This window comes from Lampris incognitus, chromosome 15 (assembly GCF_029633865.1).
Source record: "Lampris incognitus isolate fLamInc1 chromosome 15, fLamInc1.hap2, whole genome shotgun sequence".
Taxonomy (NCBI): domain Eukaryota; kingdom Metazoa; phylum Chordata; class Actinopteri; order Lampriformes; family Lampridae; genus Lampris; species Lampris incognitus.
In genome coordinates, this window is record NC_079225.1 from 49,920,459 (window position 1) to 49,942,521 (window position 22,063).

A 22,063-nucleotide genomic window follows, 5' to 3' on the forward strand; every position below is an offset into this window, starting at 1 on the left:
GGTGTTGTTAACCAGTGTGTAAACCAGTATTGTTAACCAGTGTGTAAACCGGTGTAAGCGGTGTTGTTATCCAGTGTGTAAACCGGTGTTGTTAACCAGTGTGTAAACCGATGTTGTTAACCAGTGTGGGGAAAATGTAGCCTTGTGTCGTGTGTCATGGTTATTCCACATGAGGTATTTACGTGGCGAGAAGCACTGCTTGTAAATACGAGACTAAGCCAACGGCACTTGCTTGTGGAAATAAGCTAATCTCAACATCATAGTTGGACCTAAGCAAATAAGGAGGACTACCTCATTTAGAAAACGTGTGATTTGGGATAAAGTTCCAAATGGATTCCGGGTTACTGAGACATTTTTTGATCTAGTTTATTTTAAAGTTCAGGGCTCCATCCATCCATCCATCCATCCATCCATCCATCCATCCATCCATTATCTGAACCGCTTATCCTGCTCTCAGGGTCGCGGTGATGCTGGAGCCTATCCCAGCAGTCATTGGGTGGCAGGCGGGGAGACACCCTGGACAGGCCACCAGGCCATCACAGAGCCAACACAGTGTCTTTGTCCACGTCTGTGTTTAAGTGTGTCTTTGTTTGATGGCTGGGAGAGCTGGCCCTGGATCGGCTGGGAGAGCTTGGTGTACTGCGTCCTGTGGGCCCAGGGGCCACAGCCCTGTCCGGAGCTGCGCCCGAAGAGGAAACACCGAGGGCAGTCTGACAGGACATGTAAGCGGGGCAGGCTAAGCTAACTGCTAGCCCATGCATACCAGCAGCTCCAACAGTCATCCTGGCAACCCCAGTATCATGATATGTACCGTAACCTTTGTATCGTGATACATACCCTAACCTGTGTATTGTGGTACATATCGTAACCCCTGTATCGTGATATGTACCGTAACCTTTGTATCGTGATCTGTACCCTAACCTGTGTATTGTGGTACGTATCGTAACCCGTAGTATATCGTGATACGTATCGTAACCTTTGTATCGTGATACATACCCTAACCTGTGTATCCTGATACGTATCGTAACCCCTGTATCGTGATACGTACCGTAACCTTTGTATCATGATCTGTACCCTAACCTGTGTATTGTGGTACGTATCGTAACCCGTAGTATATCGTGATACGTATCGTAACCCCTAGTATATCATGATATGTATCGTAGTGCCATATTCTCCCCCATCCACAGCCCTACTGCTTTACAACATGCCTGATGTCCTTTTCTTCTGCCACTCTAGGAAAAATGGAACTGGGACTTCTAGCACTATAGTCATCACCAGTCCCCTCTTCGATTGTTTCTGGGTCACTGATTTTTTTCAGACAATTTTGGTCCCACACTTACAAAGAATGTATTAAAACTACTAACCACGTCATCCATATTATTAATAGTCTTATCATTACCAATGAAATACCGAGGGTAACTTCAGTCTCTAGATCCATTTGCAAAACTACTGTTTAACACACTCCATATGCCTTTAGTATTGTTTTTATATTCTCTACTGTTTTATTATAGTATTCCTTCTAACATATCCTCATAATATTAGTTAACTTATTGTTATATATTTACATTTCTTTTTGCCTCCTTAGTTCTTTCTATACTTTATGAATTCTCTAGAATATTTTTATTTTTGCAGGCATTTTGTCATCCCTTTGTGATCCATGAACTATCTATATATTTTTGTTTCCTACTGTATTTTTTTTGGGGGGGAGGGGGTAGTTTCCGTCATGTAATAATTTGAATATTTCTGAGAACGTCTCATATGCTTTGTCGATATTTTCTTCATCGTACATTCATCTCTAAATGCATTCATGCATTCATTTGCCCTTATTCGCTTGTGTTTCAAATGATTGGCACGTTTATGTAAGGCTTAGTTAAAATATCCACCAAGTTTGGTGATGTTTGGACAAACTCTCATTGTTTTATTGCCAAGTTTCAGCCAGGCCCATGCACGTGTTTGGAACCCGTGGCGCCCCCTATTGAGCGATTTCAAAATAGTTTTACACACTGGGTTCAACACGGTTATGAAATGTATCCTGCGAGTTTTGTAATGACTGGAAAAAGTCTGATTTTTGTTATGCCAGGCGCTTGTATTTTCTTTTCTTTTTTGCATTTGTAGGACCCAGTAGTGTTTGATTTGAATGAAGCTTTCAGGGTATGTTTCAGGTACTTATGTGGTCATATCCCGCAAGTTTTGTGGTGATTGGCCCAATAGTTGTTGACTTTAGTCTATTTATGTGCTGAGCCACAATCTTTGGAAGTTCATTGGTCAATATCTTGAAAACTAAATAAGATATCAACAAGCTTTAATAATAATAATCATAATAATAAATCACACTTTTATAGTGTTTTTCTAACACTCAAAGCCGCTTTACAATAAACGGGGTTAAACAAGACAACAGATAAACATAACAGACATACAGGGGTGGATGGGAAGGGGGGCTACGAGAGGGAGGAGCAGCAGCCACACACGACGCCAGCAGTGCTCTCCCATTTAGACACATACAAAAGGGCAAGAAAAACAAAAAACAGCACTGTAGACATTGATGTTGTGTAGGGGTTTACTCCTGTAGCCTATTCCTTTCCCATGGTATCCACTAGGCAGTGGCACTATTTAAACCATAGCTGGGGGCTGGTTCGTGGGCATCAGGGAATATCCACACACCGGTGGGCCTGTGCACCGCACGTCTAGGGGCCAGACCTCCTCCGAATCCTTTGTAGTTCAGCTAGGGTCCAAGGTGTACCTAGTTACCATGTGTCGCCATGAGGACGCACTACATAGGGCTCGCTGTTGGAGAGGCCATGTACTGGCAGGGAGAGACTGTCGGAGAGGCCATGTACTGGCAGGGAGAGGGTGTTGGAGAGGCTATGTACTGGCAGGGAGAGACTGCTGGAGAGGCTATGTACTGGCAAGGAGAGACTGCTGGAGAGGCCATGTACTGGCAGGGAGAGAGTGTTGGAGAGGCCATGTACTGGCAGGGAGAGAGTGTTGGAGAGGCCATGTACTGGCAGGGAGAGACTGTTGGAGAGGCCATGTACTGGCAGGGAGAGACTGTTGGAGAGGCCATGTACTGGCAGGGAGAGAGTGCTGGAGAGGCTATGTACTGGCAGGGAGAGACTGCTGGTGAGGCTATGTACTGGCAGGGAGAGACTGCTGGAGAGGCTATGTACTGGCAGGGAGAGAGTGTTGGAGAGGCCATGTACTGGCAGGGAGAGACTGCTGGAGAGGCTATGTACTGGCAGGAACAGAGTGTTGGAGAGGCCATGTACTGGCAGGGAGAGTGTTGGAGAGGCTATTTACTGGCAGGGAGAGACTGCTGGAGAGGCTATGTACTGGCAGGGAGAGACTGCTGGAGAGGCTATGTACTGGCAGGAAGAGAGTGTTGGAGAGGCCATGTACTGGCAGGGAGAGAGTGTTGGAGAGGCCATGTACTCGCAGGGAGAGACTTACGTGCTCAGCTCTCCTGTTTGCGTTTCTGCTAGCCAGCGGTGAAGGTTGAGAGTGAGACGTGACAGGCACAGAACACTACACCAACACACTAGACGCTTCACAGCAACCCCACTTCTTACACAAGAATGTCAGACACACATCAGACACACAGCTTTATACAACTTTTGGTAAGTTTGGTCCAGTAATGAACCACAGAAAATTTGGTAGCCAGTGAATCTATGGTTTAGGAGGAGAGGTCAAAAATGTGCTTTTCGGGGCATACTGGTAGCATAGTGGTCTATTTCGTTGCTTACCAACATGGGGATCGCCGGTTCAAATCCCTGTGTTACCTCTGGCTTGGTTGGGCATCCCTACGGACACAATTGGCCGTGTCTGTTGGTGGGAAGCCGGATGTGGGTATGTGTCCTGGTCGCTGCTCTAGCACCTCCTCTCGTTGGTTGGGGCACCTGTTCGGGGGGGAGGGGGAACTGGGAGGAATAGCATGATCCTCACTGTCGGGTAAAAAAGAGCGGCTGGCAACTCCACATGTATCAGAGGAAACATGTGGTAGTCTGCAGCCCTCCCCGTATCGGCAGAGCAGCGACCGGGATGGCTCAGAAGAGTGGGGTAATTGGCCAGATACAATTGGGGAGAACCCCCCCCCCAAAAAAAATGTGTTTTTCAAAAAATTCAAGATGGCGAAAAATGTAGTCATGCGAACTTTAGTCATTCTTGAGGCAAATTTGTATAGCAAAGATAGATGGATGTCTGTACCAAGTTTCGTCTAAATAGGACTTAAGGTGTAGGAGTTATGATTTTTCAAAGTTCAAAAGTTTGACCTTTAATTATAATGCCCCCCATCAGGCTGATGTGGGTCACATTTCCCTGGCAGCACTTGCACACAACTTGAGCAAAATCTCATGTCGCTACCATTTACTATTTTACGGGAATTTGCACAGACATTTCTGAATAATAATAATACAGGATCTCAAGGTGCAGCCAAGGTGAGGAGTGTGTCCATTTCAGGAATCTCAGAATTGCATCTCTGCTCTTCACAGATGATGTGGTTTTGTTGGCTTCATCAGAATGCGACCTCCAGCGCGCACTGAGGCGGTTTGCAGTTGAGTGTGAAATAGCCGGGATGAGAGTCAGCACCTCCAAATGTGAGGCCAGGGTTCTCTACCAGAAAATGGTGGATTGCTCCCTCCGGGTTGGGGGTGAGTTGTCGCCTCAAGTGAAGGAGTTCAAGTATCTCGGGGTCTTGTTCACGAGTGAGGGTAGGATGGAGCGGGAGATTGACAGGAGGATTGGTGCAGCATCAGCAGTAATATGGATGTTGTACCGGACCATTGTGGTGAAGAAGGAGCTGAGCTGGAAGGCAAAGCTCTCAGTTTACCAGTCAATCTTCGTTCCAACCCTCACCTATGGTCATGAGCTTTGGGTAGTGACCGAAACGGTGAGATCACGGATTCAAGCAGCTGAAATGAGTTTCCTCCGTAGGGTGTCTGGTCTCAGCCTTAGAGATAGGGTGAGGAGCTCGGACATCAGGAGGGAGCTCGGAGTAGAGCCGCTGCTCCTTCACGTCGAAAGGAGCCAGTTGAGGTGGTTTGGGCATCTGATTAGGATGCCTCTTGGACGCCTTCCTTTGGAAGTTTTCTGGGCACCTCCAACTGGGAGAAGAACCTGGATAAGACCCAGAACTCGCTGGAGGGACTACATGTCCAATCTGGCCTGGGAACGCCTTGGGATCCCCCAGGAGGAGCTGGAGGGCATTGCTGGGGAGAGGGATGTCTGGAGTGCCCTACTTAACTTGTTGCCATCGCGACCCAACCCCGGAAAAGCAATAGGACTTAAACCCTAATAAAAACAACACATGCACGACTTCCAACACATACATCAAACCCGACACATACATGAAACCAAATGAACACAACACTTACATGAACACAACGCATACATGAAATACAACACATAAGATATTTGTGGGTGACTGACACTGACACTGAAACCTGCTTGCAGATGCATCATCAGATGGTGGAGAGTTGGACCTGGATGGTATTGATGATAAGGAGATTGATAAGGTCAGTTCATAGCATTAACACCGACATTATAGCTACAGTGGAGGATATAATGTGTCTTTAATTTGCCGGTTTATTCTGTTGTGTGTCTTTTTTCTTGTCAGTACATCCTGAATGACAAAGAGGTTCAGACTAAGACGACTCTTTGGATGAAGCAGAATGAAGAGTACCTGAGGGAGCAGAAAGGTCTGTTTGACTTCACACGATCTCTCCAAGTCGAGTCAGTTTTATTTGTATAGCCCAGTATCACAAATACACATGCCTCAGGAGGCTTTACAGCAACACAACATCCTGTCCTTACACCCTCTCATCGGATAAGGAACAACTCCCTAAAACCTTTAACAGGGAGGAAAAATGGGAAGAAACCTCCACATGACCTCTCTCTGCCACTTTCTCTGTCTCTGTCTTTCTCTCCTGCTCATTCCTTCTGTCTGTCTCTCTCCCGTTCATTCCTTGTGTCTCTCTTTCTGTCTCTCTCTCCCACTCATTCCTTCTGTCTGTCTCTCTCTCTGCCTCTCTCTCTCTCTTTGTCTTTCTCTCCTGCTCATTCCTTCTGTATCTCTCTCCCGTTCATTCCCTTTCTCTCTGTCTTTCCCGCTCATTCCTTCTGTCTCTCTCTGCCTCTCTTTCTATCTCTGTCTCTCTCCCCGCTAATTCCTTCTGTCTCTCTTTCTGTCGCTGTCTTTCTCTCCCGCTCATTCCTTCTGTCTGTCTCTCTCCCGTTCATTCCTTCTGTCTCTTTCTGTCTGTCTCTGCCTCTCTCTCCCACTCATTCCTTGTCTCTCTCTCTCTCTGCCTCTCTCCCGCTCATTCCTTCTGTCTCTCTCTCTCTCCCACTCATTCCTTGTCTCTCTTTCTGCCTGTCTCTCTCCTGCTCATTCCTTCTGTCTGTCTCTCTCCCGTTCATTCCTTCTGTCTCTTTCTGTCTGTCTCTGCCTCTCTCTCCAGCTCATTCCTTGTCTCTCTCTCTCTCTCTCTCTCTGCCTCTCTCTCCCGCTCATTCCTTCTGTCTCTCTCTCTCCCACTCATTCCTTTTCTCTCTCTCTGCCTCTCTCTCCCGCTCATTCCTTCTGTCTCTCTCTCTCCCGCTCATTCCTTGTCTCTCTCTCTCTCTCTGCCTCTCTCTCCTGCTCATTCCTTCTGTCTGTCTCTCTCTTTGTCTGTCTCTCTCTCTTAATTCAGTTCAGTTCAATAGGGCTTTATTGGCATTACCATATTCAGTTACACAGTATTGCCAAAGCACAAGGTGGTACAAAACAGTACAGTACACTTTATAACATACAAACTATCATAGAAAAAAAGTTGCTGTATCGTTAAAAACAACCAACCAACCACTTTAGCAATAAATGTAGTAGTGCAATGTTAATTGAACTTAAAGGACAAAGAAGAAAAGAACGAAAAATTTAAAAAAAATAGAAAAGGAAGAAACCTGTGTGTGTGTGTAGGTGTGTGGACGGGGTGCTCACACACTGTCCCTCAGATTGTGACACCAACACTATATTTGGCTGCTGTGTTGCAGCTTGTCTTCCCCTCTCCCAGTAGGATGGCTGGTTTGTCTTCTCCTCTCCCAGTAGGATGGCTAGTCGGTCTTCTCCTCTCCCAGTAGGATGGCTAGTTGGTTTTCTCCTCTCCCAGTAGGATGGCTAGTTTGTTGATGTCAGGGAGGCTTCTGAAGTTTGGGTGGATCTGTTCAATTTTTGAGTAGTAATGATTTCTAATGTGGTTCTACTTAGGACAGGTGTAGATGAAGTGCAGTTCTGTCTCCACCTCTCCCATGTCGCAGTGTGAGCACAGCCTCTCTTCTGCCGGCAGCCATGTTTGTCTGTGTCGGCCTTTTTCTATGGCCAGGCCATACTCACTGAGTCTGTACTTGGTCAAGGTGGTTCTCAGTTTGGTATCAGTCACTGTGTGCAGTTATTCTGCCACAGTGTACTGTCTTTTCAGGGCCACATAGCATTGCATTTTATGTTTTTTTGTAGTTTGTGTGTCCCAATAAGTAACATAATTTAGTTTTTGTTGAGTTATAATTTGATGGATTCTGATGTTCTGGTCCTGACGCTGTGAAGTGTTAGTGTTTATTAGTGAACTGAGCGTCAGGACCAGTTGAGTGAGGGGACTGGTTTTGCTCAACTCTTGGTATTGCAAGGCTTTGTAATGGTATGAGTGGGGGGTCACTGTTTTGCAAATGTTGCCAGAATTTGATTGTCCTATTCTGTATGTTGATCAGTAACAGATACTGGCCTAATTCTGCCCTGCATGTGTTGTTTGTTGTTTTCCTCTGAACATGTAAGAGTTAGAGAACTCCGCATGCAGGGTCTCAATTGGATGTTATGATGGAAATTCTTGGAATGAGTTGGTCAGGAAGCCTTGGTTGTCAATAAGTAATTTAGAAAAACATTTATTTAGAAAGAACAAGACAGAAACAGACTTTGTGTTAAGCTCGCGCACCAGAACCTGACCCGTGTGGCGAAACCCAAGACAGACAGACACGAGATGACTTCCAAAGCTACAAAGGGAGGTTTTATTGTGGGAGGGAAATGTATGGTGAAAAAAGGCGTTCTGTTAGTGGGATGTGTGAATAAACTATGTGTGGTGTCCCGTGGTTTGCGTGAATAACTATGTGTGAGTGTTTTTAGCCAATGTGTGGTGCGGTATGTAAATGACCAGGAGGTGTTGAAAAAAATGTGCGTGCACCTGGCGAGAAAGTCCAGTCCGTGATCCAAGAGGGGTTGTCCGAGAAAGTCCAGGTCCGAGATCCGGGAAGTTGAGTCCGAAAGGAGGGGTCCAGATAGAGGGACAAGGGGGGAGATCGCAGGAGAGGTCCGGGGAGAAACGTGAAGGTCGCTGGGGACGAGGGAGACGCGGGGAGCCGTGGAAATCGCGGAGGGAGAGTCGCAGGGTTCAGTACGTCGAAGCCCGGAGTGGTGTTCTGGGAGGCTTCTTGTAGAAGGCTGCCTGATTGCCACAGGTGTGCCTGATGGATGATGGCAAACACCTGGTGCAGTGCAGCGCTCGTCTCCTCAGAGCGCGAGCCGAGCGCTCGGATGTTTCCGGAACGTCCGAGCTGGGGGAGTGGCTTGAACGTGCCGGGGAGGCAGCTCGGGGCGGTGTAACCACAACACTTTGCGCGCAAAGGGACGGTTTACCAAGAGTAACCCGTCACGGAGAACAGCCAGAAGAGAGTGGTCAAGAGGAGAGGCCGAGTTGGTCCTGCTAAGTGTTTTTATAGGCTTAGAACAAAGGATCTGATCTATTTAACCAAAAGGGCATAGGTGTGAGAATGTGCGAATGATCAGAGAGCTTCAGTGCAATCTGAATCTGAATGGCTAGGTGTAACCTTTGGATCTTCCCGGCGCCACCTTGGCCATGCACCGCCAGGTAAGACAAAGGACTTTGTTGTGTTCAAAGGGGGTTATGTTAAGAGCAAAGGGCGTTGCTCTGATCAAGTGGAGTATATTGATAAGTGTATTGATAACTAAATTTTTCCATCACAATGTTTGTCCCAGTTGCTGAATTCTTGATTTGTAATTGGACCCCACACTTCACTGCTGTAAAGGGCAATTGGTTCGATTACTGAATGGAATATTTTCAGCCAGATTCTAATTGGAATGTCTACAAAAATGTATCGTTTTATGGCATAGAAAGCCCTGCGTCCTTTTTCTTTCAGTTCATTCACTGCCAGGTTAAAATTTCCTGTGTTGCTGATTTTTAGTCCTAAATAATTATAGTTCTGGGAATGTTCAATGTGGTTTCCTCCTAATGTGAATGTATATTTTATTCCCTGAGATCTGGATCTTTTTTGAAAAATCATGATTTTGGTCTTTTTCATGTTTACTGCCGGGGTCCAGGTCTGGCAGTGCTGCTCCAGCAGGTCCAGGTTCTGCTGTAAGCTCCGTGCAGTAGGAGACAGCAGAACCAGGTCGTCTGCATAGAACAGGAATTTGATCTCATTTGGAGTGAGGCCGGATGCTGCTGATTGGTCTAGAGTTTTTGCCAACTCGTTCATGTAAATGTTGAACAAAGTTGGACGCAGGCAGCATCCCTGTCTCACTCCACGCTCCTGGGAGAGGAAATTTGTTCTTTTATCACCAATTTTTATTCGACACTTATTTTCTGTGTACATTGATTTAATGATGTCATAGGTTTTACCCCCCTACACCACTTTCAATGACGTTGTAAAACAATCCTTGTTGCCAGATAGAGTCGAAAGCTTTTCTGAAATCAATGAAGCATGCAAACATTTTGTTTTTATTTTGGACTACGTGTTTATCAGTTAGGGTGTGCAGGGTGTAAATATGATCAGATGTGCGGTAATTTGGTAAAAATCCAATTGGGCTTCTACTCAAGACATTGTGCTTTGTAAGGAAGTCTAGCAGTCTAGAATTTATAATATTACAAAAAATCTCCCCCAGATTACTGCTCACACAAATGCCTTGGTAGTTATTAGGGTCAAATTTGTCTCCATTTTTAAAGATTGGGGTTATTAGTCCTAGGGTCCAGATGTCAGGGAAGTAACCTACACTCAGAACCAAATTAAAGAATTTTGAGATGGCCAATTGAAATTTTAGCTCAGGCATTTTAGCATCTCATTTAGGATGCTGTCAGGTCCAGGTGCTTTCTTAGTTTTTACTTTTTCAATTTTGTCCTTAAGTTCCTGCTCAGTAACAGGGAAGTCTAGTGGGTTCTGGTTATCTTTAATGGCCAGTTCTAATTCTTCAAGTCTTTTGTTTATATGGCCCTGATTAGGGTTTGCATTTGATTCAACTTTTTTAAAGAGCATTTGGAAATGGTTGGTCCATATTTCTCCATCTTATTGCCAGTTCTTCTTGTTTGGATTTTTTCAGTTTTTTCCATTATTCCAGAACTGCTTTGTATTGATTGACTGTTCTATTAGTGTCAGTTGCTTGGGGTGTACTGTGTTTTTTTTGGTTCTGAGTGTAAGTTTGTATTGTTTTAATGTTTCAAAGTAAAGAAGGCAGATGTCTGTATTATTTGGATCTCTATGTTTCTGATTGGATAAAGCTCCAAGTTCTTTCTGATGTTTTTGCAATCGTGGTCAAACCAATTGTCTTCTTTTTTTTAAGTTTGGTTTTTGGTTTATTCTGTTTCAGTTGTGATTTTTGTGCTATTTTTATAAAGACAGTATTTCTATTTTGTACTGCCAGGTTGACTCCTTATTTACTGTGAGTATATGTGGTATCCAGAAAGGTGTCTAAAAGTGTTTGAATTTTGTGGCTGCCAGTTGCTTTCTGGAAATCTTCAGTACTGTTTTGGGCTCATCTGTATGCTTTCTTGATATCTAACAGCTTACTGGGCTTTGTTTGTGTAGCGTTGTTATCTTTCTTTTTGATGCATACAGTGATTTGACTGTGATCAGACATAGGGGTTAGTGGTCTAACAGTGAATGCTCTGAGAGAAAAAGGATCTACTATATCTGCTATCATATAATCTACTGTACTATTCCCAAGAGGTGAACAAAATGTGTTTTGCCCTAGAGAGTCCCCTCGTACTCCACCACTGACGATGTACAGACCCAGGTTGTTTCTGTGGGAATAGGTCAGGTTGTTAATATATGACAGTTTGTTAGTTATGTAGTTATTTCTTTTTCCATCAGTGAAATCAGGCTGGGTCCCTGTCGTAGCATTCAGATTGCCACAGACGAGCACATTTCCCCAGGCCTGGAAATGGCTCATCTCTTTTTCAAGCTCTGAGAAGGTGTCTTCGTTGTAATAGGGGGATTCTTTAGGGGGGCGTATATAGCACAGAGGAATAGGTCCTTCTGTGCTGAGTAGATTTTCCTTAATTTTTATCCAAGCATGTGATTTTCTGATTCTTAAGATTTTTATAAAATTGTGTAGTTTAGCTTTGTACCATATCATGAGTCCCCCTGAGTTCCTGCCGTGACGTGTGGGGCTGAGTTTCTGGGAGGGTATAATGACCCTCTGTAGTCTGAGGGGCAGTGAGCGGCAACGTCTTCCTCACACCATGTCTCCTGCAGAATGATTATGTCTGTGTTCTTGATGCATAGTTGGAAATCTCTATTTAGGCTTTTTACACCAGAGGCTGAGGATTTCACACCTTGGATAGTCCATGTGTTTACAGAGAGACTCGTTACTTGTTGACATTTCATGTTATTGAAAAGAGACAAACTTGGAAGACAGATAATGGTTATTTGACAAGCAAAGGCATTAGTGGAATGTATATAAAGGTATAAGTGGTATGCTTGCTGGTTGTCCATCCTGCCCGATGATGACCATCTTCTCCTATTTGTGGGTCCTTTGGTGGCTGAATAGTCCGATCCTGGATGCACAGTTGCGGTTGCAGACCGGGCATGTAAAAGTGGTGCTGGAGGGGGTAAGGGTAGCTTTGCGAGCATGCCTCTTCGCACACTTTGCTACACGGTGTTGTGTGCGCTGGTTTTCCATATACTTCACTCCCTCTGAGATGTGAGAGCGCCTGGTTGTGCGGCAGAAAGCAAGTTCCTCCAAAGAAGAGGGGTTGATCTGACATCTTTTTAGTGTGGTCTTCATTTGGTCTTTGAACCACTTCTTCTGCCCACCAGCAGGGCATTGACCAAGGCGTAGTTGGCCTTAGAGGACTTTTCATGGCAGTCGTTCGCTGGGCATGCGAATAACATGCCCAAGCCACCTGAGTTGATGGTGTTTTAGGGTAGACTCCATGCTGCAGCTGCCTGCCCGCTCCAACACCTCTGTGTATGGCACTCTGTCCTCCCAAGTAATGCCGAGGATCCTCTGGAGACATTTTACATGGAAGGCTTCCAGGCTTTTGAGATGGTGGCTGTAGATGGTCCATGCCTCACATCCATAGAGTAGTGTGGAGATGCACACTGCTCATTAAACATGTCTGTGAATGTTCTCATTCATGCAGGTCATGGTTATCCAAAGGAGTTGAATCAAGTGCAACTGGACTTGGTATATATCCGTGAAGACGTTTCGCCTCTCATCCAAGAGGCTCCCTCAGTTGGTGCCTTTCTGACTAGACCAAGCTAGTCTGACTGGCTGGTGATGAGACTCAGTATTTATCCTCTAGGAGTCGTTGTCAGAGCTATTGATATGCATGGCTCTTTGTGATCAGATGTTTACCAATCCCCATCGCTTTTGTGTACCGATGTTATGGCAGCGCCCATCGTTATCGGAGCTATTGATATGCATGGCTCTCCTGTGCTCTGATGTCCAGCCGCGCCCGTCGCCATCGGAGCTACTGATTTGAATTTGTTTAGCAGCGACGGTCGTTGGGGGTGTTACTTTCGACTTCATTGTTCAACGGGCGCGGCCATAACATCGGTACACAAAAGAGCCACGCATATCTATGGCCCTGTTAGCGACGGGCGTTGGTAACATCTGATCACAAAGAGCCACGCATATCAATAGCTCTGACAACGACTCCTAGAGGATAAATACTGAGTCTCATCACCAGCCAGTCAGACTAGCTTGGTCTAGTCAGAAAGGCACCAACTGAGGGAGCCTCTTGGATGACAGGCGAAACGTCTTCACGGATATATACCAAGTCCAGTTGCACTTGATTCAACTCCTTTGGATTCTCTGTAAACAAGCACTTTGGTGTGGAGATTGAGGTTGCTATTTTGGAAAACCCTTCTCCTTAGATGGCTGAAAGATTTTGAGGCGGTGCTGAATCTCATCGTCTATTGTGCAGGTGTTGGATAGCATACTTCCCAGATATTTGAAGCCAGGAACAGTGGCCAGTTGTTGCCCTTATGCTGTGAAGGTTGTTGGGTGGTTTGGGAGGCCGGCAGTCAACTGACAGATTACCTCTGTCTTTTGGGTGTTGATAATCAGTCCCATTCTCCTGTATGCAGTTACAACTGCCGACAGAGTGTTTTGTAGGGCTTCTGGTGTGTGAGCTACCAGGGCACAATCGTCAGCATACTGTAGCTCAATAATGTTCTCAGAGGTCAACTTGGTGGTTGCCTGAAACCTCCTGATGTTGAATATTCTACCATCTAGACTGAAGTCAATGGTGACTCCAGCCTGCTTCTCCATCCTCCTTCGCAAGTGTTGTAACAGAGACTAAGAAGATGTGGAACAGGACTGGGGCTAGCACACAGCCTTATCCGACTCCAGTCTGCACACCAAAGGGCTCAGAACTGCGGTTCCCCACTTCCACTCGGGCCATCATTCCTGAGTGAAACTGTCCAAGAATGGTAAAAAACTTGGGTGGACATCCAAATTTCTTCAGGACTTGCCACAGCGGGGCTCGGTTAACTGTATCAAATGCCTTTGAGAGGTCTATGAATGCTATGTATAGATCCTTGTGCTGTTCTCTGCATTTCTCCTGGAGCTGGCGTGTGACAAAGATCATGTCAATGGTCCCTCTATCCTTTCGGAAGCCGCATTGTGACTCTGGTATGACCTGTTCGGCTATTGCGAGTGTTAGTCTGCGGAGCATGATCTTGGCTAGAACCTTTCCAGCAATGGCCAGTAGTAAATTACCCCTACCGTTGGAGCAGATGGATTTGTCTCCTTTGTTTTTATAAATGGCCACAATGTTGGCATCTTTCCACTGTTGGGGGACACACTTGCGACTCCACACCTCAAGGATATAGAGATACAGTGTCCTCGTACAGAGGTAGCCTCCTTCCTTGAGGATTTCAGCTGGAATATTATCAGGTCCAGGGGTTTTGTTGTTTTTCAGGGTCTTGACTACATGTAGGATTTCTTCAAAAGATGGTGGGAGGTCTAGGTCTTGCAAGGTAGGCTGTTCAGGGAGTTCTGCCAGTACAGTTGAGTCCACTGGGGTGGGCTGGTTGAGCAGGGTGTTAAAATGCTCGGCCCACCGCTCCACTAACAGGGCCTGATCCTTGATGAGAGTTGTTCCATCAGCAGACCTAACGGGTGTCAGGGAGCAGTTTCTGGGGGCATAGCTGGCCTTAACTGCAACAAAGAAACCATGCATGTTGTTCCTGTCTGCATGAGCCTGGATTTTGTTGGCTTTCAAAATCCACCACTCATTTTGCAGATTCTGCAGTTGCTTGGGCCTCAGAGCGGAGGTCTTGCCATTTTTTCTTGAGAGGTTGGGATAGTGGGTTGCTGAGGGCGGCTCTGTGTGCCTTATGCATGTTGTCCAGGAGGGTGGAGATCGTTCCGGCATTGTCATCAAACCAGTCCTGATGTTTCTTGGTTTTGAAGCCAATGGATTGGGCTGCATTGTCAAAGAGGGTGGTGCTCAGAGAGGTCCACTTTTCATCCATCCCAGACTCTTGAGTTGATCAGCTGTTCAATGTCAACTAAGTTGTCGGCTAGAGAACGACGGAAGGTGTTTCGGGTGTTGCTGTTGGATAGTCTGGCGCAGTGGAGTGGTTTCTTTTTTGGCCCAGATTGGCGTCTCAAGGGTCGGACATGTACTCTGACTTTTGTCAGGATCATACGGTGGTCTGTCCAGCAGTCTGCTGCTTGCATAGCTCTTGTAAGGAGCACGTCTTTAAGATCAACCTGCCTCACGATAGCATAATCAAGCAGGTGCCAGTGTTTGGATCTGGGACGCATCCAGGATTCCTTGTATTTATTCTTTTGTTGGAAAATGGTGTTTGTGATGGTGAGGTCATGTTCCGAGCACAGACTAAGAAGTCTTATGCCATTGGGATTGACTTTTCCAATGCTGAGGGAGCCAATCACTCCGTTCCAATTTTGCATGTTCTTCCCAACTCCGGCATTAAAATCACTAAGCAAAATGACTTTGTCGCTCCTTGGGATGTTGATGAGTATATCATGGAGTACGTGGTAGAAGCGATCTTCCTCTTCATCATGGGATGGTAAAGTTGGAGCGTAGGCACTTATCAAGGTGATGTATCAACATTTTGCGAGGGGTATATGGAGAGTCATAAGCCGCTCATTAATGCCCCCTGGTGTTTCTTCGAGTTTGGGTAAGAGACTGTTCTTAATTGCAAAACCAACTCCATGGATGTGTTGACCTCCTAGGGGGTATCCTTTCCAAAAGAAGGTATAGCCCTCTCCTACTTCGTTGAGCGAGCCCTCTTCAAGGAGCCTGGTCTCACTGAGTGCCGCCACATCCACACAATAGCACTTCAGCTCGCTGGCAATAAGTGCTGTTCTGCGTTGAGGTCTGCCCGTACCATGGCTGACGTCCAGGAGTGTTCTTATGTTCCATGCTGCAAATCTTAGTGGTATAGGGTGTGTTTTTCGACGGGGCAACCAGGCGTCCCGAGGCAGCAGAGCGAATTGGTCGGGCGGGGATGTAGGGCTTGACCATGGCCTGGAGATAGGAAGGAGCTGTTCCTTTCACTGCCCTGTAGGCTAGCACCAGAGTCTTAAATTTGATGCGAGCAGCTACTGGGAGCCAGTGTAGGGACATGAGAAGGGGAGTTGTGTGGAAGAACTTAGGGCGGTTGAACACCAGACGAGCTGCAACTTTCTGAACAAGCTCTCAACTCTCTCCTTGCTCGAGCAAGGAGAGAGTTGCCGTAGTCCAGCCAGGAGATGACCAGAGCCTGGATGAGCACCTGTGCCGTCTCGTCGGTGAGGAATGGGCGAATCCTCCTGATGTTATAGAGGAGAAATCTGCAGGAGCGAGCAACCGATGCAACTTTTGCAGCAAATGACAGTTGGTCGCCCAGGATCACACCCAGATTCCTCACAGTCCGAGTTGGCGTCACCACAGTGTTGTCAATGGTGATGGCCAGGTCTCGGTGCGGGCAACCTTTCCCCGGGAGGAACATCAGCTCTGTCTTGTCCAGATTGAGCTTCAGGTGGTGTGTCGCCATCCACTCCGAGATGGCAAGTCAAGCACGCAGCAATGCGTGTCTCTAGTGTGTGTCAGAGGGAGGAAAAGACAAGATCAGCTGGGTGTCATCGGCATAACAATGGTAAGAGAAGTCATGCAAGTGAATAACAGAACCCAGGGATGTCATGTACAGGGAGAACAGGAGAGGACCCAGAACCGAAGCCTGGGGAATGCCTGTAGTCAGTCTGCGAGACTCCGACACAGATCCCCTCCATGTCACCTGGTAGGAGCGACCCGTCAGGTAGGATGCAAACATTGAGAGTGTAGAGCCTGTGACACCCAGCCCCTGGAGGGTAGAGAGGAGGATCTGGTGGTTCAGTGTGTTGAACGCAGCTGACAGGTCCAGGAGTATCAGGACAAGAGGAGAGAGAGTTTGCTCTCGCAGCATGCAGCGAACCTGTTTTCCCTCGGCTTGTTTGCCTGACGCTTGGAAGCATCAGCTTCCAAGTAGCAGCAGTGATTTGAAGAACACTGATTGCTAATTGTCTGCCAGGAGTGCAGGCCACACCCTGGCCACTTAACACCCAATTGGCCAAAGAGGTACACTGAAAATATGCCTATTGCACAGAAACTGGTCACTTATGTAAAACTCTATCAAACCTCACACAATACTATTAAAACTGCAAACAGCAAGTTACCAAGTAATATATTTATAAGGTAAAAGGATAACTAAGTCAAAACAGCTAGGCAACAAGAAATATTTAAGGACACACTAGGTGACAAACAGCTACAGCTAGAATAAGATCCCACTAGGAACCAGCAGCAGATGTATAGAGAAAAGGACTAATACTCAAGCAGCTGGAATAAGACTAATAGCAACTTGTGAAGCAAGAAAGATGATACTTACTCTTTTCTAGATGAACCAGCAATTCAGAATCACTCCAGAAGTTAAAATGCACACTGTTCCTGCTGTCTGTCTTTCTCTTACCGGTCTCTCTATCTGTCTCTCCACCTGTCTCTCTCTCCGTTGAAGTGATCATGTGCTGTAACATCATCATCACATTATGAAATGAATGAACTGGTTCCTGCTTCCTGCTTCCTGCTGTCTGTCTTTCTCTCACCTGTCTCTCTCTCTCTCTCTCTCTCTCTCTCTCTCTCTCTCTCTCTCTCTCTCTCTCTCTCTCTCTCTCTCTCTCTCTCTCTCTGTTGAAGAAAAAGAAGAGAGGATCATCAAAGAGAAACAGCAAGGAACCTATAAGGAGAAGGTGTGTGTCTGCGTGTGTGTGTGCGCGTGTGTGTATTTGTGTGAGTGTGTGTGCGCGTGTGTGTGAGTGTGCGTGTGTGTGTTGTGCATGTGCGTGTGTGTGTGTTGTGCATGTGAGTGTGTGTGTCCGTGTGTGCATGTGTTTATTTGTTGTGCGTGTGCGTGTGTGTGTGCGTGTGTGCATGTGTGTATTTGTGTCTGTGTGTGCATGTGTATGTGTGCGTGTGTGTGTGTACTTTTGTGTGTGAGCATGTGTGTGCATGTGAGTGTGTGTGTGCGTGTGTGTGTGCATGTGAGTGTGTATTTGTGTGTGTGTGTGTGTGTGTGTTAGCTAGTGATGAGTGAGTCAGTGTGTTCTCTGAGTTGATCGGGGTTGTGTGTTTCATCTGGTGTCTCTCCTTCAGCCAAAGAAAGCCTCCCGCAGGCGGGAGCCCATCCAGGCCACGACGGCAGGCGAGGCCATAGAGAAGATGCTGGAGCAGAAGAGGATCTCCAGTAAGATCAACTATGACGTCCTCAGAGAGCTGAACAGCAGGGGGGGGGGCGAGGGCAGCAGCCCATCCAGACCCCCGTCTGAGGCGCCCTCTGGTGGGTCAAGACGCAAGAGACCCAACCAACGCAAGAAGGCCAGAAAGAGTAACATGGACCTGGCAGCGACAGCCAACAGCATGGGCAAGAGGTAGGGGCTACACACACACTCACCCATGCACACACACACACACACACACACACAGGGTAAACACACCTGGAGGAAGACAGAGAACGTGGAGGTAGAAATAAAGAGTAAGTACATCTTGTTTTCTTTCCGTGACTTGATGTGAACAATGTTGTCATGAGTAGACTACAACACTTGTGTTGACCACATCACTTGTGTCGACTACAACACTTGTGTCGACTACAACACTAGTGTCGACTACAACATTTGTTTCGACTGCAACACTTGTGTCGACCACATCACTTCTGTCAACTACAACACTTGTGTCAACTACAACACTTGTGTTGACCACATCACTTATGTCGACTACACTTGGGTTGGCTACAACACTTGTGTCGGCTACAACACATGTGTCGGCTACAACACTTGGGTCGGCTACAACACTTGGGTCGGCTACAACACTTGGGTTGGCTACAACACTTGTGTCGACCACATCACTTGTGTCAACTACATCACTTGTGTCGACTACAACACTTGTGTCGACTACGACACTAGTGTCGACTACAACACTTGTGTCAACTACAACACTTGTTTCGACTGCAACACTTGTGTCGACCACATCACTTGTGTCAACTACAACACTTGTGTCAACTACAACACTTGTGTTGACCACATCACTTATGTCGACTACGCTTGGGTTGGCTACAACACTTGTGTCGGCTACAACACATGTGTCGGCTACAACACTTGGGTCGGCTACAACACTTGGGTCGGCTACAACACTTGGGTCGGCTACAACACTTGGGTCGGCTACAACACTTGGGTCGGCTACAACACTTGGGTCGGCTACAACACATGTGTCGGCTACAACACTTGGGTCGGCTACAACACTTGGGTCGGCTACAACACATGTGTCGGCTACAACACTTGGGTCGGCTACAACACTTGGGTCGGCTACAACACTTGTGTCGACTACAACACTTGTGTTGACCACATCACTTGTGTCGACTACAACACTTGTGTCGACTACAACACTAGTGTCGACTACAACATTTGTTTCGACTGCAACACTTGTGTCGACCACATCACTTCTGTCAACTACAACACTTGTGTCAACTACAACACTTGTGTTGACCACATCACTTATGTCGACTACACTTGGGTTGGCTACAACACTTGTGTCGGCTACAACACATGTGTCGGCTACAACACTTGGGTCGGCTACAACACTTGGGTCGGCTACAACACTTGGGTTGGCTACAACACTTGTGTCGACCACATCACTTGTGTCAACTACATCACTTGTGTCGACTACAACACTTGTGTCGACTACGACACTAGTGTCGACTACAACACTTGTGTCAACTACAACACTTGTTTCGACTGCAACACTTGTGTCGACCACATCACTTGTGTCAACTACAACACTTGTGTCAACTACAACACTTGTGTTGACCACATCACTTATGTCGACTACGCTTGGGTTGGCTACAACACTTGTGTCGGCTACAACACATGTGTCGGCTACAACACTTGGGTCGGCTACAACACTTGGGTCGGCTACAACACTTGGGTCGGCTACAACACTTGGGTCGGCTACAACACTTGGGTCGGCTACAACACTTGGGTCGGCTACAACACATGTGTCGGCTACAACACTTGGGTCGGCTACAACACTTGGGTCGGCTACAACACATGTGTCGGCTACAACACTTGGGTCGGCTACAACACTTGGGTCGGCTACAACACTTGGGTTGGCTACAACACTTGTGTCGGCTACAACACATGTGTCGGCTACAACACCTGGGTCGGCTACAACACGTGTCGGCTACAACACTTGTGTCGGCTACAACACATGTGTCGGCTACAACACTTGGGTCGGCTACAACACTTGTGTCGACTACAACACTAGTGTCGACTACAACACTTGTTTCGACTGCAACAATTGTGTCGACCACATCACTTCTGTCAACTACAACACATGTGTCGGCTACAACACTTGTGTCGGCTACAACACGTGTCGGCTACAACACTTGTGTCGGCTACAACACTTGGGTCGGCTACAACACTTGTGTCGGCTACAACACGTGTCGGCTACAACACTTGGGTCGGCTACAACACTTGTGTCGACTACAACACTAGTGTCGACTACAACACTTGTTTCGACTGCAACACTTGTGTCGACCACATCACTTCTGTCAACTACAACACTTGTGTCAACTACAACACTTGTGTTGACCACATCACTTATGTCGACTACACTTGGGTTGGCTACAACACTTGTGTCGGCTACAACACATGTGTCGGCTACAACACTTGGGTCGGCTACAACACTTGGGTTGGCTACAACACTTGGGTTGGCTACAACACTTGGGTTGGCTACAACACTTGTGTCAACTACATCACTTGTGTCGACTACAACACTTGTTTCGACTGCAACACTTGTGTCGACCACATCACTTCTGTCAACTACAACACTTGTGTCAACTACAACACTTGTGTTGACCACATCACTTATGTCGACTACACTTGGGTTGGCTACAACACTTGTGTCGGCTACAACACATGTGTCGGCTACAACACTTGGGTCGGCTACAACACTTGGGTTGGCTACAACACTTGGGTTGGCTACAACACTTGTGTCGACCACATCACTTGTGTCAACTACATCACTTGTGTCGACTACAACACTTGTGTCGACTACGACACTAGTGTCGACTACAACACTTGTGTCAACTACAACACTTGTTTCGACTGCAACACTTGTGTCGACCACATCACTTGTGTCAACTACAACACTTGTGTCAACTACAACACTTGTGTTGACCACATCACTTATGTCGACTACGCTTGGGTTGGCTACAACACTTGTGTCGGCTACAACACTTGTGTCGGCTACAACACTTGGGTCGGCTACAACACTTGTGTCGGCTACAACACTTGGGTCGGCTACAACACTTGGGTCGGCTACAACACTTGGGTCGGCTACAACACATGTGTCGGCTACAACACTTGGGTCGGCTACAACACTTGGGTCGGCTACAACACTTGGGGCGGCTACAACACATGTGTCGGCTACAACACTTGTGTCGGCTACAACACTTAAGTCAGCTACAACACTTGTGTCGGCTACAACACTTTCAGTCTAATGTGGTCACACCAAACGTTACACAATTTTTTCGCGCGATGAGATGACTTATGAAGTCAATGCAAAGATGCGAATAGACGCGAGTTCGCGTGTATTTGTGCCGGATGACGTGAATGGCGCGAAGTGAATGGTGCGACATGTATAGTGCGACGTGAATGGTGCAACCTGAATGACGTGACGTGAATGGCGTGACGTGAATGGCGTGATGTGAATGGTGCGACATGAATGACATGACGTGAATGGTGTGACATGAATGACATGACGTGAATGGCGTGACGTGAATAATACGATGTGAATGACACGACGTGAATGGCATGACGTGAATGGCGTGATGTGAATGGTGCGACATGAATGACGTGACGTGAATGGTGTGACATGAATGACATGACGTGAATGGCGTGACGTGAATAATACGATGTGAATGACACGACGTGAATGGCATGACGTGAATGACCCGACGTGAATGGCGTGAATACGCAAATTTCATGTCATTCAGTAATTGCGCGAGTTGAAAATATTCAACCTGAGCTAGAAATTCGCGAGACGCTATGTCGCGAAAGCCTATCAGCGTTGAGATTCTCCTGACGTCACTGACGTCCTGGTGTCCTGTTGAGTCTGAAAATGGAGGACCAGCTGATCATTGCGGGTTCACGTACTCGATCCTGTGGCCAAACTTGAGCACCTAAAGCGAGGTGAAAATTCCCTTCGCATTGGTGGGAACATAACATTAATCATACCACCATCACTGTGCTCTACATCTTCTACCTCCCCTT

The 22,063-nt window shown here is 46.8% G+C and overlaps 1 protein-coding gene across 1 annotated transcript in view; it reads left to right on the forward strand.

The window, feature by feature from the left end:
- brf1b (BRF1 RNA polymerase III transcription initiation factor subunit b) overlaps nt 1-22,063 on the forward strand; it is a 134,623-nt gene that overhangs the window by 96,661 nt on the left and 15,899 nt on the right. Inside the window, exons 13-16 of the mRNA XM_056294464.1 lie at nt 5,446-5,507; nt 5,609-5,690; nt 17,436-17,488; nt 17,892-18,166. Of these exons, the coding sequence (XP_056150439.1) occupies nt 5,446-5,507; nt 5,609-5,690; nt 17,436-17,488; nt 17,892-18,166 (472 nt within the window). The remainder of the gene's footprint in view (nt 1-5,445; nt 5,508-5,608; nt 5,691-17,435; nt 17,489-17,891; nt 18,167-22,063) is intronic.